We start from the raw sequence: 18,144 nt of genomic DNA, 5'->3' as shown, positions 1-18,144 counted from the left end.
CTTCTATATTCTATTTTATTCTATTCCTATATTCTATTTATATTCTATTGTAATCTATTCTACTCTACTCATTTTTAATCCTATCTATTCTAGTCCTATAATCTATTCTATTCCTATATTCTATTTATATTATATTATATTCTACTCTACTCATTTTTAATCCTATTCTATTCCTCTATTCTATTCTATTTCTATATTCCTTTTATTCTATTCTATTTCTATATTCTATTTCCATTTTATTCTATTCCTATATTCTATTTTATTCTATTCCTATAATCTATTTATATTCTATTGTAATATTCTACTCTACTCATTTTTAATCCTATCTATTCTAGTCCTATAATCTATTCTATTCCTATATTCTATTTATATTCTATTCTACTCTACTCATTTTTAATCCTATTCTATTCCTATATTCTATTCTATTTCTATATTCTATTTCCATTTTATTCTATTTATTCTATTTTATTCTATTCCTATATTCTATCCTATATTCTATTCTATTCTACTCTACTCATTTTTAATCCTATTCTATTCCTATATCTATTCTATTCTATTTCTATATTCTATTTCCATTTATTCTATTTATTCTATTTTATTCTATTCCTCTATTCTATTTCCATTCTATTCTATTCTATCTCTACTCATTTTAATCCTATTCTATCCTATTCCTATATTCTATTCTATTCCGATATTCTATTTCCATTTTATTCAACTCTATTCCTATATTCTATTCTATTCCTATATTCTATTTCCATTCTATTCTATTCCTATATTCTATTTATATTCTAATCTATTCTACTCTACTCATTTTTAATCTTATTCCTCTATTCTATTCCTATATTCTATTTATATTCTATTCTAACCTACAAATGTTTAATCCTATCCCTCTATTCTATTCTATATTCTATTCTAGTCCAACACAGTGTCTCTCAACAAGGCTGCTTTAAGATGTGTGGACTTCAACTCCCAGAATTCTTCAAGTGGCCAAGGTTGAGAAACACTGGTCTAATGTGTTAGAATAATAGAATTTTAAGGCTAGAAGGGACCTCAGAGGTCTTCTAGTCCAACCTTCTGCCCGTGGCAGACACCTTATTAAACTTGACAATAAATGGCTTGGTTTAAGTTACTGTTATCACCCTTTTTTTTTTTTTTTTTTTTAAAATATATTTTATTCAATTTTCACATTCCATTGCAATCATTTATATACAGGGTATTCACTATAAGAAAAGAAAGATAAAAAAAGAAAAAAAAAAAAGGAAAAAGGGAATAAAACGAACAGATAAAAAAGAAAACCAACTCATCATTCACAACCCCACCTAACCCTTCCATCCTCCATACACCCCATCTACCCCCTCCAACTTTCCTTTCTCCCTCTAACACTCCCCTCCTACTTCCCTTTCCCCTCAAACCTTCCTTCTCCCCTTACTTCCCCCAACACCCTCCTTACATTCCCTTACATTCCCCTTACTCCTTCCTTACTCCTCCCTCTTCCTTCCCTCTACCTCCCTCCTTGGTGTATGCCTTTATTCGAATGTTGTTTGATCTGATAAAGGTAAAATGAACCAAGGAAAAAAAAAAAGGAAATAAATAAATAAAAAAAAAAAAAAAAAAAAAGAACCACCGTATATAAATACATTCTTGTTCTTATTAAGGCTATGTTAACACCCCCCCACCCCACCCCCCCACAAATCCCCATCCCTAATCCTCCCAAGTTCCCAGGGCCCACACCTGGCGCTTCCTTCTGTCTAAAATATCTTGTGTACATATGGATTAAAAAATAAAATAAAAAAAAAAAAAAATATATATCTAAAGAAAAAAAAAACAGAGAAAAAACAGAGAAAGAAAAAAGGGGAAAAAAGAAAAAAGGAAAGGAAAAAAAAAAAAAGGTAACCACTCTTTGTGTTGATCTCAGCCCCCCATCTTTATCTATGTTTAAATAGTATAAATCATTCTATCTATATTTTATTCTCGTCTCTTACTTCTTTGCTATTTACCCCAACCTTCTGTAGGTTCTCCCGTTCCTCTTCCTAAACCTTATGATCCCTTCCGATAAGATTTAAGCAACATGGTTCATGCCATATATTCAAATATAACTTTACAGACAAATAATCAAACTTTCCCTTCTGGTAAAATTTTACACAGGATGGATGATCTTTCTTTACCCCCTTTTCAAACAGTAAATCTAAATAATCTAGCCAAGCTTCCCCTTCTTAGTAAAATTAAGCAGCGTAAATCAGATATTACTTTACACAGAAATCAATTTCTATCTTAAGATAATTCCAACCCACTTCCTCTTCTAATAGGATTTAAATAACGTAATTCATTCCACATGCGTTTTACCCTTTTCCCTTACTTGTCTGAAATTTTCCCTTCAAGTAAAAGTTAAATAGCATGGGTCATTCCACATATTCGGATACTTTCAGCAAGAGTCAGTTAACCTTCTATTTTAAAATAGTCCCTTCTAACAAAGTTTAAACAACATAAATCATTCAGCATTCTTCTTACACATTATCTTAAAATAATCCCAACCGACTTTCTGTTCTAATAAACTTTAAACAACATAAGTTTTACCCTCATCCCTTGCTTGTCTAATGTTTACCTCAAATAACGTAGTTCATTCCACATGCATTTTACCCTCATCCCTTACTTGTCTGATATTTACCACTATCAAATTTATACTAGCATTTGTTTAAAATGTAATTCAGAGCAATTTCAACCAACTTCTTTTATAAAAATTAAATAACATAGATCATTCCACATATTCAAATAATACTTTCAGCAAGAATCAGTTATCCTTCTATTTTAAAGTAGTCCCTTCTAACAAATTTTAAACACCATAAATCATTCCGCATTCTTTTTACACTTATCTTAAGATAATCCCAACCGGCTTTCTGTTCTAATAAGCTTTAAACAACGTAAATTTTACCCTCATCCCTTGTTTGTCTGATGTTTACCACTATCAAATTTATGCTAACGTTAATTTAAAATCTAGCTGAAAGTAGTTTCACCCAGCTTTTCCTTCTGATAAAAATTAGTCCGCTTTTTCTACCGGAGAGAGGTCTCAAACCCCCATTCAGTCCTCAAGCATTTTGAAATGTCTAAATTCTCGATCTCCGTTTTTCTGCTTCTCCGAGGGAGGAGGGGCTACCCCCTCCATCTTGCAACCACAAGGCCAGCCGCTCGGCTTCCCCTTCCGCTTGTCTCTCCACTCTTCCAAACGCGTCAGGAAGTCCCGCCTTCAGAATCCTACAATAGAAATCTTGAGCCTCCGAAACAGAGTTAAGACGAAATCTTTGATTCTCAAATGTAACCGTGATACCGGCAGGGGCCTCCCATCTGTATCGAATCTGTTGGCTCCTAAGCTCCTTAGTTAAAAAGGCGTAATCCCTTCTTTCTTTCAGCATCTGAGAAGGGATATCTTTAAAAACAATCAGGTCTTGGCCGTCAACTCGGAGACTGTTATTATGAAGCTTTTGCACAATCGCATTTCTAGATTCTTTTGTAGAAAAATGTATAATTATGTCCCTCGGGAGCTGTCGCTGTTCCGCTATCAATGAGTTCTGGCGATAGATTTTCCGAATCTGCCAATCAAAGTTAAGTCCCGGGCTTCCCAGCGCATGGCTGAAGGCTTCAGCAAAGGTCTGTTTTAAATTCTCTTGCTCCTTTTCACGGAATCCTCTGACTCTTATAGAAGATGCCTTCCTATTAAAATTTAACATCATAAGCTGTTTCTCATTGTCTCTAATTTTCTGTTGTAAAATTTGAATATTGGTAGTCAAATTAAAGTTAGCCTTCTCCAGACTTTCCAATTTGTTCTCTATTTCAGCAGAGTAATCTGACAGAGCAGACACAGCTGCAAACGTATTCGCCTTCATTTGATTAACTTTAGATTTTAAATCATCATATAATTCCAATACAAATTCCCTGATTTCTTTCTTAAAAGCGTTAAGCATTTTAAGGAGATATTCCTGTGTTAAAAGTTCCCCAGCAGAAGGCATAGGAGACAAAGGCTGTGTTTCCAATGAAGATTCTTTAAATTCTTTTGTAGCAAGACGCTTCCTTGACTTGGGTGGCATAATAAATAAGCAAGTAAGCAGAGCTTCGCTCCCCTCTATTTCCAAAGAAGAAAAATTTAAGGAGCAGTCTGCAGGAAGATAACACCGGCTAAGTACATCAATCATCCACGGAGAGAAATCGCCATTTTGAGGTCTGTTTAGACAAAGAAGTCTCTAAGACGAATGGTGCTGGTATTTACGATAGTAATGAAAACATAAATCTCACAGGGGTGGGACCCGCCCGTATCAATTCTAGCTTGAAAAAACTTTGTCTTGTCCTGGGGGGAGGCTAGCCTGTCTGGGGCTGCCAAAAAAAAAAAAGGCAGCTGAGAAGAAATGGCTGGAGATAAAAGCTCCGCTTCGGCCGGCTCTAATCTCTTTCCACAGCCAAAAAAGAAAAAAGGCTGTGGCTTACGATTAGATCCTAACCTACGGGGCTATCCTCCCTGCCCCTTTCTTAGCCAAAAAGGGGTGCTATCTATGATCTTATTTAGATATACAGACCAATCTCTGAGGAGTTACTGTTATCACCCTTGACTGCACAGAAGGACTGGGAGAAATAATCCATTTAATAAAATAAATTTTATAAATAAACTAGCCAATAACTCGGTGTTATCCAGGTATTATTTATAGGGGGGAAATATCCGGATCAAATGTAATTTCTAATGTTGGATTTTCCCCCTTACCAGAGGGAGCTCCCCCTTGTGGAGTACTGTGAAGCCATTACCATGGCAACTCCACTGCACTGCACAGTAGAAGCCATTTTACGGCAGTACAGTGGAAGCCATTTTAAGGCACAACAGGTTGTATCTTAACAGAATAAACACCCCGACGGGCTTTAGGGGTGTCTTACCCCCATAATATTTGTTTCCAGAGAGTAAGCCATCTGTGTGCCATGTTTAGATTGAAATTGCTCGAGGCGTTCCAGAGTTATGCTGGAACACACACACACACACACACACACACACACACACACATCCCTTTATAGCAATTTGTCCTAAAAGCGCGAGTCCCAGGTATAGTTATAAAAGAAACAGATATTGTGATCTCCGGAACTTTAAATATACTGCTCACTGAGCTTTTGTTAGCCACTGCTAACATCGTCAGAGTGCAAAAGCCATTGAAGAGATACCTGCCTTTATACACTATTAATCAATTTGGCCATTGCATGCATTGATAGGCCCATCCACCCCCTGCAGTTAGCTTTGTTGTTTTTACATCAGGGATGTTAATTGATGCTCCTATTCCTTCCTCCCTTATCGAACACAGGATGGGCTGCTCCTCCCCAGGAAATAATGCTCAGCTGTCTGATGGTGATTTGACAGCATTCTCTGTTAGGAGAAAGCCAATGCTCCTGTCCCCTTCCTTACCAAATACACCCCCAAATTCCAGTTCTTTCGTCCGATGCATCTTCAGCCGATCCATTTTCCCTTCTGAGCGCAGATCCCGAAGTCTCTTCGGTGGAGATTTTTCCAGCCACGGAGAACTGTTCTGCAGCCGTTTAACGTCTTGGTCTCCGTTAAATAGCCGCGCACCGTCTCAATCTGCAGAAGAAAAAAATCGAGTCTGGATCAATGGCAGTTGTGTTTGACAACGCTGGGCTGCAGCGAGAAAGTCGGAGCGCCTGTGTATTCCCGCTTCCCAGCTGGCCAAAGAATTCGCCTTCCCATTTAAACCCATCTTCGAACCAACTAAGCATGGAGAATAGGTTTCACATCCGCATGATGTTCTCTCGTGTGCAACTGGCTTGTAATTGGAGACCTGTTTGCCTTCTTTTTTTAGAAATTAATCACAAAGGAGCATGCAAAGTCTCGCAGGGAGCTAACAAAGGACAACCAGAATGGATCTCCTCCTCCTCCTCCTCCTCCTCCTCCTCCTCTCCCTTCCTTCCTTCCTTCCTTCCTTCCTTCCTTCCTTCCTTGCATTGGGAATTTTTAATCCCCCTTTGGGATCCAGGACTATTGCACAAAAGACGCTTTCACAACAACGGTTCTCCTGTTTTGATCCCTGGTGTGTGTGCAAGTGCCCCTGTGTTGAATATAGTTCTTGTGCGTGTGTGTCCTCCATGGCCTAGTTCATACTAGGGCCTGCAGGGTCACGCTGAATCACACAGGAGACAACTGGCTCCGAGAAAGCCATAACATCCTGATAGTGAATAACATAACATTCTGAGATGTGCCCTACCATTGACGTCCAGGATTTGACCATATATAGAAAGAACTTTCCTGAAGCAGTAGATTAGAAATTGTACTTTTACAGGCTGTTTTTTATCACATGCTATTGCTCCTCCTGCCTTTGTCCTGTCTCAATAAAAGGGGCCTCAGGTCTCATCTGGGTCGCTCCATCCGAGAAAATTTGTCTCCTGTCTTTTCTCAACATTGGCCTCATGGGCGAACAGCGGAAACTTCACACCCCTGGCTACGATTGTCATACATTACAACACCCGGTTTGCACTTTGGAATAGCATTCTGTTACACAAGTATTAGTGGTGGGTTCCACATTTTGTTACTACTGGTTCGACCTCCCGCGCCCGCACCCGGTTCGTGCATGCGCCGGCCTTCTACGCATACACTTTGCGCGCCTTGTGCCTTCCGTGCATGCACACGACCTCAAAAGCGTGCCTAAATAGGACGGCATGCAGGTAGTCCTTGACTTACAACAGTGCCCAAACATTTCTGTGGCTAAGCGAGGCATTTCTTAGGTGAACTTGTCCCGTTTTACAGCCTGCCATGCCAACGGTTCTTAGTGAATCACAGCAGTCGTTAATGTGTCACCCGGTTGTTAATGATCTGGCTTAGCCCAGGGACTTGGCTTGTTCCAAAGGTGGCAAACGAGGATCACGTGACCCAGGACGCTGCGACCGTCATAAATATGAATCAGTTGCCAAGCTCTTGAATTGCAATCACGTGACCATGGGGATGCTGCAATGGTCATAATGTGAAAAGCGGTCATAAGTCAGTTTTTTTCAGTGCCATTGTATCTTTGAATGGTCATTAAACAAACTGTTGTTAAGTCAAGGACTACTGGATAATGCCTTGTTTCTCGAATCACTCTGCGATGATAGAAGGCAATTCATACACCCAGTCCCAATCATCAATCAGAATAGAGCTGCAAGGGACCTTGGAGGTCTTCTAGTCCACCCCCTGCTCAAGCAGGAGACCCTACAGATTTCAATCAATTAATCAGACAGAGCTGGAAGGGACCTTGGAGGTCTTCTAGTCCAGCCCCCTGTTCAAGCAGGAGACCCTACACCATTTCAATCAATTAATCAGAACAGAGGAAGGGACCTTGGAGTCTTCTAGTCCAACCCTCTGCTCAAGCAGGAGACCCTACACCATTACAATCAATTAATCAGAACGAGCTGGAAGGGACCTTGGAGGTCTTCTAGTCCACCCCCTGCTCAAGCCGTCGTTTGAAATGACAACTGCATTGAAAAAAGTGACTTGCAGACAAACCTCACCCTTATGACCATCGGGCCATCTCCATGCCACATAATCAAAATTTGGGCACTTGGCATGTTACGGTCATGGATTCCCCTGCAATCTGCCCAGAAATGGGGGAGGGGGCTTCCAACAAGCCAAGTCAATGGAGGAAGCCACATTCGCTTAATGGCCACACGATTCACTTAACGCCTGCAGTGATTCGTTTAATAACTGCTGCCAAAAAAAAGTTGCAAAACCAGCCTTGAGTCATTTACATTGCCTTGCTTAGCAAGGTAAATCCTGGTCCCAGTTGCAGTTGTAAGTCCTTGTACCTTTGGAGAGGGGTTGGGGTTGGGGGGGGCTTGTGAACTTGGACCCTAATCCAGTGTTTCTCAACCTTGGCAACTTGAAGATGTCCGGATTCAACTCCCAGAATTCCCCAGCCAGCATCCGCTTGAATTTCACTCTTTTGTAAAAAAAAAAAAAACACACTCTTAACATAAACCAACGATCTCATGCACAGATATTTGGGTCCTGTTTTGTGGGGAAGTCCCTCCTCCATGGCTGATGGGATTCTGTACATCAGGGAATGCTTTGGTGCCCCAAAATGCATGTAGTGCTCCAGTGGTGGGTTTCAAAAATTGTTGGAACCTACTCTGTGGGTGTGGCCTCCTTTGTGGGCGTGGCTTGACACCCATGTGACCAGATGGGAGTGGCTTATTTCTTCATCTGGAGGGGCGTTTCCTCGTTTTTTTTCCGGTGTTTGCACAAATACAATTGTTGCTGCTGTCAAAGCATGTAATATTAAATACACACTCCCTTTATCATAGTTCTCCGGTAATACACCTAACAAAAATAATTCTGGTTTTATAATCTATATGAGGGAGCGGTGGCTCAGTGGGTAAGAAGCTGAGCTTGTCCATCAAAGGTCGGCAGTTTGGCAGTGCGAATCCCAGCGCCGGGTAAGGGAGTGAGCTCCTGTTCCTCGTCCCAGCTTCTGCCAACCTAGCAGTTCAAAAGTACGTAATTGCTAGTCATTCCCGACTCTAGGGGGCAGTGGTCATCTCCGTTCAAGCCGAAGAGCCAGCGCTGTCCAAAGACGACTCTGTGGTCATGTGGCCGGCATGATTCAACACTGAAGGCGCACGGAACACTGTTACCTTCTCACCAAAGGTGGTTCCTATTTTCTACTTGCATATTTTACGTGTTTTCGAACTGCTAGGTTGGCAGAAGCTGGGACAAGTCATGGAAACTCACCTCGTTATGCGGCGCTAGGGATTTGAACCGCTGAACTGCTGACCTTTCTGATCAACAAGCTCAGCGTCTTAGCCACTGAGCCACCTTATTCCCCTATTATTAATATCAATTCCTCTTTTTATATCTCCTCCTTTCTGACTTCTGTTTCTATTGTCTAGCCATTGATAAAATATCCCATATCAAAAAATATTCAGTTTTTTCTTTATTTTTAATAGTGAGTATTAATCTATCCATTTCTGTGCATTCTCATATTTTCTTAATTACCTTCTCATCTGGCGGAATCTCATCGTTTTTTCCATTGCTGTGCAAATACAATTCTGGTTGCGTGTAGTATATTTAAAACCAGATATTGTTTTTTATCATATTTTCTGGTTATAACGCCCAACAAATATATCTCTGGTTCTTATTCTATATAGTAGATTAAGGGAATTGTAATGAACATTGTACAGTAAGGATTGTTATTTAAAGACAACTAAGAGTAACCTAAGCGAAGATATGGAAAATAGAAAGGGAACATGATATATATTTACAATGGGAAATTATTGAGATTATAAGACAGAATCACAAATTTGGGGCCTGTAAGGATGCATAATTATAAATATAATTGAGAATAGCTGGGAATTGTAACCAGGTCTATATCTCAGCCAAAAATAGCCTGGGGTGGTGGTTTATAAATACGATTACTATAAGTATACTTTTTTCTCTCTTTTTAAAAAAGGAGGAGGAAGATATACGTTAAATTAAATATGCATATTGAAAAGGAATTATAAATACCATCAACATAAAATGGAGCTCACTCAGAGGCTGAAATACACCAAGTAAATGAGATGAAGAGTGTGGAGTAGAGGAGAGGTAAGGGAAGAAGAGAGGGCAAGGGGGGGGAGAGGAAGAGAGAAAGGAGGAGTGGAAAGGGGGGAGAGGAGAAGGAGAGAGAAGGGGAAGTAGAGAAGGGAAGGGTGGCAGAGGGAAGAAAGGTAAGAAGGGAGAGGAAAGAGGGAGAAGAAAATGATGGATAAGGTACAAATACGGTGTAGGGAGAGCAGAAGAGCCAATAATTGTTTTTGGGAGTTGTTGGCAAGACGAATTGATGTAAACATTTAATCATACAATACAATGTTGGTTATATAGTATACAATCTATCTATCTATCTATCTATCTATCTATCTATCCATCTATCAATCTATCATCTATCCATCATCTATCTTCCATCCATCCATCCATCCATCCATCCATCCCATCCATCTCTATCTCTATTTATTTATTTATCTATCTCTATCTATCTTCTATCTATCTATCTATCTATCTATCTATCTATCTATATCTATCTATCTATCATCTATCTATCTATCTATCATCTTCTATCTATCTATCTATCTATCTATCTGGTTCCAAGTCTATGTGTAGCCACTAACCCACTGAAGGATTTGATTGACAGAATTACCCCCCCCCTGGTTGCTTCCCTCCATCGAAGGGCCTCTGAATGAGGCTCCTTCCAGGTGATTCCAGATGCAGGAGAGGGATCAAAATGTGAGTGATCTGCTCTTGCGTTTTGGGGAGCCAAAGGCTTCCCTCTTGCAGATTCTCACGATCCACCCCTGTGAAACCCATCCACCTCTTATCTGAGGAATCCTCTTAAACGTGGTTTTATTTCCTTTGTAAGAAGTTATTAGGCTGAATGTTGTTTTCTGAAGTCCTGGTTTATTTACAAATGTACAAAGCTCAGCTCAGGCAGTTGCAACGTAGACAAATTATGACTCCACCTCTGATTCTTTTTTCCACATTGCCCTGCATTGTTACATTGCAAGAACATTTTCCCAGCGTGATAGTTTACACATATTTGTACTGTACAGTAGTTCTCGACTCACAACAGTTCATTTAGTGACTTCAAAGTTACAGTGGCGCTGAAAGAAAAGTGACCCATGACCATTTTTCACACTTAACAACCATTGCCACATCCCCACAGTCACATCCAAATTCAGACTTCGCGACCGGTTTCTGTTTATGACCGTCACAATGTCCCGGAGTTACGTGATCTTCTCTTGCGACCACCTGACAAAATCCATGGGGGAAACCAGGTTCACTTAACGGTGTTATTAACACAGCAACTGCAACGATTCACTTAACTGGCAAGAAAGGTGGCAAAATGGGCCAAAATTCACTGAATGACTATCGTTTAGTGACATTTGGGGGCTCAAACGTCATGTTGAGGACAATTTGTATTGTGGCTGTAGTTTCCTGTTTTCCAGCCAAATTGTTCTCACTGCTGGATTTTCAGGAGAGAGAAAAGCCCTGCCGGCCTCCTAATTTGGTGCTGGCTGGGAATTCTGGGAGTTGTCACCCAGGAAGATGGGACATTGTAGACGTTTTGTTCAAACTCCCTCCAAAACCTGTTGCACACAAAGGTGAAATGTGTTCTGATCGAAGATAGGACCTCAGGGACCACTAAATTGATCATTTTAAGTCCTGCGGACCACTAATATCTGCGTAATGGCTGGCTGGGCGGGGCTAGGTCATGTGACTGGGTGGGTGTGGCCAACTCGATGTCACTCATATCAAGGGGCGCCTTGCCAGCCACTCCTAGCCTGCCCACCCGGCCTCCTTAGGGCCCCAAAAGGAAGCAGTTGCTGGAGCTAAGCAGCCGCCAGGAGGAAAAGAGGCTCAGCAGAAGCACCTCACTGAGGACTACCAGCATAGGCTTTATCAAGCAGAGGGAAGGCCTGCAGGAGTGCAAGGCCAGGTACTGGCGCCTGGAGGCTCAGCGGGCTGAGATGGTCAGCCAGTTCCAGACAATGATGCAGTCCCACTGGAACGAGGCCCTCCGGCTCTTGCCATCAGTGGCCTCGTCGTCCCTCACCAGGAGACCCTAAGTCGGAATTTCTGCCCCCCTCCAACCCGCCCCAAAAGACTCTGAAGGGGGAGACCCTCCATAGCAACACAAGCGTTCATTGTATGTATGCAGCTCAGGGACCGTGGTTTTGAGGACCCCGGATTTAGTGCAATATAAAAAAGGCAAATAATTTTTCTGCGGACCACCAAAATTTTCTCATGGACCACCGGTTGGTGACCGCTGGCCTTAAGAGACACACTTGTGCAGGAACTGAGGCAAGGGCTGCCTCTGGAAATTAGAGCTGGTCTGAAGGCAAGTCAGGGGAAGCTGAGATGCCTTCACGGATGGCGGTGTGTTCTGCAGCCATTTGTTGAAATGCTTGAGGTCACAACTGCAAACTAAGGACAGCTCCCTCAAATCCAGGAATCGCAGCTGCCCCATTGGTTGAAAGGAGGAAGACGAGAGGGTCATCAGCGGATTTCCACGGACACGGAGAGCCCGCAGGGATTCCAAACTATGGAAGATCTGTTCGGGAAGTTTGTGCAACCTGTTTTCCCCAAGATCCAGGATTTCTAAAGACGCCAAACTCTGGAAAAGGTTCCCAGGCAAGTCTCGGAGGTGATTGGAGCTGAGATTCAATGCCCGGAGTTTCTCCAGAGGCTGAAAGAGGTCTGTGCATCTCTGGGTGGCCCAGAGGTTTCCCAGGTCGTTGCGGGAAAGGTCCAGTTGCGTGAGTTGCCTTGGAGACTTCTCAACTTGCGAACACCTCGCCAGGTGGTTGCCGGAGAGATTCAGAAACTTCAGGAGGGGATCTCTGCCAGGTGATGCCAGATGTTCCCAGGTCCTTCAGACGGTGGAGGAGAGATCAAGATGGACCAAGTGTGGGCCAAGTGTTTCGATGCCCCAGGTGTCTTGGATCCTGTTTTGCCCCAAATGAAGACGCAACAAGGAAGGGAGATTCCCTCCGGGAATTCGTCAAGAGCGTTGTCTTCCAAGTCGAGGAACTGCAAGATTGAGATCCGTCAGGGCCTTATGCTGAACAAATCCCGATGTGGTTGGACTTCAGGATCAGACGTTGCAGAGAGAGGCATTCAAATCCTCCAGTGCTTCCGTGTTACAGCTCCCCGAGAAGATGTGAGACAGATCCAGAACTTGGAGCTTGCTTAACCCTGAAAAATGCCCCCTTTTGAATCTTGTTAATCTGGTTGGATCTTAAGAGCAAGGTGTTGAGATCCGCAAGCTGGAGAAGACGGAGGCGTTCAGGGCGTTGAGGAAACCGTGGGACATGTCGAAAGTCCCCAATGCGGCTGTGACGCAGTCCCAAGAACGTGGTGTGGGAAATGTCCTTCAAGTTCTGGAAGCCGAACCCGCTGCCGATGGCCCCTGAGTGTTGCACCTTGAGGTTCTGGATCCTGGTGCCGTTCAGTCTCTGGAGGAACGCTTCGACGCGGGCCACGTCCCAGGGGTTGGAAGAGATGTCCAAGGTGCCCAGGGTGATGTCGCGAAACGGGTTGGCGCAAGAAGGACGGCCGCTGGACAGTCGATTGGAGGACAGGTCGAGGAAGGTCAAATGGCGCCCTCGGAGATATTGGAGGTCGTCTCCACAAATGGCCCCGATTTGGTTGAGTTTCAGCTGGAGGACACTTAGTTTTTTCAGTCCTTGGAAGGTGGGATCTGGACTCAACCGACGAAGACGGTTCCCTCTAAGGTCCAAGGTTCCAACGACAAAAGGTCTTGGAAATAGCCCTTCTCCAGGATTCCGTTGTCGAAACCACTTGTGTCTAAGTGTAACATCTTGAGTTTGGGTCAACCCTGGAATGCTTTGGGGTGCAGTGAGAGGTTCCTGTTGCCCCCCAAGTCTAGGAAGGTGATGTTGGACACATTCTCAAAGGCCTTCTCCCCAACATAGAGAGGGTCCCCCAGTTGGTTACCCAATGACAGCATCTGCAGGGCACTCACTGCGGGAACGAAGACGCCTGTAAGGTAGTGAAGAGGTTAAAATTCAACAGGAAGACTTGAGTGGACACGTCCACCTGGGGAATGGCCCTGAGCCTTTGGCCTTGGCAGTTGGCCACCAGGAGGTTGTGATTTGGGTTGTGGAGCATCGGAAGAACACGTTGGTGGCTGAACTCGGGGCTGCCAAGACAAAGACTATTGCGAGGATGGAGACTGGAATGAAAGAAAGGAAGGAAGGAAGGAAGAGATTTTATTCACGTCCCAGCCTTAGGCTACTATAAAATTGATGTTCCTAGGAATCCATTGGTCAGCTGGAGCCTTCGCAATGGATCGCATGGTTTGTTGGTAGTCCATGCAACTCAACTACATGGATTAATGTAAAAATATAATGTAAGCTATATGGATTAATGTAAAAATAAAATAGAATTACATATTCTATTTTATTTTACTTTATGTACACAGAGAACATATGCACCAAAGACATTCCTTCTATATTCTATTTTATTCTATTCCTATATTCTATTTATATTCTATTGTAATCTATTCTACTCTACTCATTTTAATCCTATCTATTCTAGTCCTATAATCTATTCTATTCCTATATTCTATTTATATTCTATTCTACTATACTCATTTTAATCCTATTCTATTCCTCTATTCTATTCTATTTCTATATTTCCTTTTATTCTATTCTATTCCTATAGTCAATTCCTCTATTCTATTTTATTCTATTCCTCTATTCTATTCTATTCCTATATTCTATTTCCATTCTATTCTAGTCTACTCATTTTAATCCTATTCTATCTTATTCTATTCCTATATTCTATTTTATTCTATTCCTATAATCTATTTATATTCTATTGTAATATATTCTACTCATTTTTAATCCTATCTATTCTAGTCCTATAATCTATTCTATTCCTATATTCTATTTATATTCTATTCTATTCTACTCTACTCATTTTTAATCCTATTCTATTCCTATATTCTATTCTATTCTATTTCTATATTCTATTTCCATTTTATTCTATTTATTCTATTTATTCTATTCCTCTATTCTATTTCCATTCTATTCTATTCTACTCTACTCATTTTAATCCTATTCTATCCTATTCCTATATTCTATTCTATTCCGATATTCTATTTCCATTTTATTCAACTCTATTCTATATTCTATTCCTATATTCTATTTCCATTCTATTCTATTCCTATATTCTATTTATATTCTAATCTATTCTACTCTACTCATTTTTAATCTTATTCCTCTATTCTATTCCTATATTCTATTTATATTCTATTCTAACCTACAAATTTTTAATCCTATCCCTCTATTCTATTCCTATATTCTATTCTAGTCCAACACAGTGTCTCTCAACAAGGCTGCTTTAAGATGTGTGGACTTCAACTCCCAGAATTCTTCAAGTGGCCAAGGTTGAGAAACACTGGTCTAATGTGTTAGAATAATAGAATTTTAAGGCTAGAAGGGACCTCAGAGGTCTTCTAGTCCGACCTTCTGCCCGTGGCAGGACACCTTATTAAACTTGACAATAAATGGCTTGGTTTAAGTTACTGTTATCACCCTTGACTGCAAAGAAGGTCTGGGAGAAATAAATTCGCTCCGTTTTGGGTGAGAGTTTATGTTTGCAAACCAAGTCAGCTAAAACTTGGCTTTCACATAGACTTTGTTAGCATTAAACTGGCTTAATTTTTATGCAATTTAATGTGTCATTTGTGGTTCAATGTTATTGTGCACATACAGAATAACAGTTGGAAGGGACCTTATAGGTCATCTAGTCCAACCCCCAGCTCAAGCAGGAGACCCTATGCTATTTGGACAAATCCCTGTCCAGTCTCTTCTTAAAAACGTCCTGTGATGGAGCCCCCACAACTTCTCGTGGCAAGCTGTTCCACTGGTTAATTGTCCTCCCTGTTAGGAAGTTTCTCCTTAATTCTAGGTTGCTTCTCTCCTTGATTAGTTTCTATCCATTGTTTCTCATCCTGCATTCGGGTCCTTTGGAGAATAGCTTGACCCCCTAACTCCTCTCTCTGGCAGCCCCTCAAATATTGGAAGATGCTCTCATATCTCCCCTAGTCCTTCTCTTCATTAGACTAGCCAGGCCCGGTGCCTGCACCCATTCTTCATATGTTTGAGCCTCCTGTCTGCTCATCATCCTGGTTGCTCTTCTCTGCCCTCTTTCTACAATCTCAACATCTTTTTTTTACACCATGGAGACCAAAACTGGAGGCAGGATTGAACTCGGGTCTCACCAGTGCGATAAAGCGGCCCAGGCATCACACAGATTAGCAGAGTTGGAAGGGACCCTGCAGGTCATCTAGTCCAACCCCTGCCCAAGCAGGAGACCCTACATCTGCCTCTACCTAGGATTGAACTCACAACCTCCTGAATGTGAGGCGAGAGCTCCCACCTCTAGGCCACAAATCAGGAGGGATTGTAATCAGAGAAATGCATTGTGTGTGTTCTGGCAGTGTGCTACATGCTCTCTCCAACTTAAAAACATTTTTAGTAATTTTCCTCCCTTTTCTAATTCAGGTAAAACCTCTGACCTGTACATTTAAGACACATGACATTAAGTCATACCGTATTTTTGGCGTATAACATACACCCTTTTCCCCGTAAAAGGAGGTGAAAATTTGGGTGCATCTTATACACTGAATGTAGCCCCACCCACCGGCCCCCACCCCTTTGGCCTCTGCCTCCCAGCAATTTACCTACTTGCAGCAAACGGGGAGCTTGCGGAGGCTGCAATAGGCTATGGCAGTGGTTCCCAAACTTGGCAACTTTAAGACTTGTGGACTTCAACTCCCAGAATTCTCCAGCCAGCTCTGCATGCAGCCTGAAACAGCTGATGATGGTAGCCCCCCTGCTAAACTGAAATTGAAACCTGCTGCTTGCTCCCCAGGCAAATAGCTGGGAGGCAGAAGCAGGGTTTTTTTTTCTTCTTCTTGTGCTAATCAGGCTGTTTACTGCAAGGAGGTAAGTCAATAACTATAAATGCCTCTGGAATGTTGAAATTATTAGACTTTATTTTTTTAAAGACTGCTTTATTATTGTTCTAAACAGCTTAACAAAATGAAGCAGCTTTTTAAAAATAAATCCTTGATCTGGAGAGACCCAGTGTTATTGTATCTTCTTTAAATAGCAGAGAATAAGTATACTTCCAGAAAGCCCACATCAATTTAACAGCATCGTACAAGTATAGTCTGAAATGTAAACACTACAAAGTGTATATCGTCTGTGCTGTTTGCCGCAAGGAGGCAAATTGCTGGGAGACAGAAGCAGATTCCCCCCCCCCCCCTTGTTCTCCTCCCCAAAAGCTAGGTGCGTCTTATACTTCAGAGCTCTTATACTTCCGAAAATACAGTAGTTTGTTTAGCCGCAATTTCTTGAATCTAGTACTGTTGGCTGGGGTCATTAGCGGATAAGCAATTGTTTAACAAACCACTATGGGTGGGTCGACACTATGAAACCACAATCAGCCAGCTAAATTTTAGTTCATATAAGACGGTAGCGCGCTCCCAAGTTTAAAAAGCAATGCTGAATTTCTATTTCACTCCTCTTTGGGTCTCACCTCGGTGAATCTTCCACTCCTCCATGCCGTTGTGTGTGCAACGCAACCAATCCCCCCGCTTTGGGTGGCAGTTGTCGGTCTCTCTCGAGTGCAGGTATGGCTGGCCCTGGGATTCCTCCCCTATAAAGGCCCCTGGAACCACCCATCCTTCCCAGGCCTACGTCAGAGGTGACTGGACAAAAAAGCGAAGCGTTACGCAACGGGGAAGTGGCAGGGAAATTTGTGATGGTTGCTTTGGCCGGTCCCTCCCAGGCCAAATATTTGGAAAGGCCTCCCAATATAAGCGTGGGTCACCTTGAGGGGCATACAAATGCAGGTCAAGTTTCCATTATTGGGTAAAGCAGGAGACTCCCTGCGCCACGGACATCGTTACGGAGGGTCAGGCTGTGGAGGAAGCTTTCTTCCACCTTTATTCAAGGTATTATCATTCCGTGACAATATTAAACTCCTCGTTTCTACCTCTCTTACCCAACCATGGAGAAAACAAATCCAAAATTCAAAAATATTCTGTGCCTCCTTTTTCTTTTTTACCTTCAATGTTAATCTGTCCAGTTCTGCAGTCTTAGTATTTTTTAAATTTATTTCTTCATCTGGAGGGGTGTTTCCTTGTTTTTTTCCGGTGCTTGCGCAAATACAATTGTTGCTGCTGTTAAGCATGTAATATTAAATACACATTCCCTTTATAATAGTTCTCCAGTAATACACCTAACAAAAATAATTCTGGTTTATAATCTATATGAGGGACGCAGTGGCTGAGTGGCTAAGACGCTGAGCTTGTCCATCAAAAAGGTTTGGAAGTTTGGCAGTTTGAATCCCTAGCTCAGTGTAATGGAGTGAGTTCCCGTGACTTGTCCCAGCTTCTGCCAACCGAGCAGTTCGAAAACAGGTAAGAAATGCAAGTAGAAAAATAGGGACCACCTTTGGTGGGAAGGGAACAGCGTTTCGTGCGCCTTCAGGGGCATTGAGTCATGCCAGCCACATGACCACGGAGACGTCTTCGGACAGCGCTGGCTCTTTGGCTTTAAAATGGAGAT

At 42.0% G+C, this 18,144-nt stretch overlaps 1 protein-coding gene and 1 pseudogene across 2 annotated transcripts in view; both read right to left on the bottom strand.

The window, feature by feature from the left end:
- Positions 1–18,144, bottom strand: part of LOC116520073 (delta(14)-sterol reductase TM7SF2-like) — a 278,256-nt gene that overhangs the window by 39,317 nt on the left and 220,795 nt on the right. For both annotated transcript variants that reach the window (XM_032234219.1, XM_032234220.1), the window contains exon 2: positions 5,429–5,602. Coding sequence is in view for 1 of the 2 variants with exons in the window: in XM_032234220.1 (XP_032090111.1) it covers positions 5,429–5,483 (55 nt within the window). In the remaining variant the exon portion in view is untranslated. The remainder of the gene's footprint in view (positions 1–5,428; positions 5,603–18,144) is intronic.
- LOC116520070 lies at positions 11,490–17,250 on the bottom strand (annotated as a pseudogene).

Source organism: Thamnophis elegans, chromosome 17 (assembly GCF_009769535.1).
Source record: "Thamnophis elegans isolate rThaEle1 chromosome 17, rThaEle1.pri, whole genome shotgun sequence".
Taxonomy (NCBI): Eukaryota; Metazoa; Chordata; class Lepidosauria; order Squamata; family Colubridae; genus Thamnophis; species Thamnophis elegans.
This window is presented reverse-complemented; position numbering and strand designations above follow the sequence as displayed.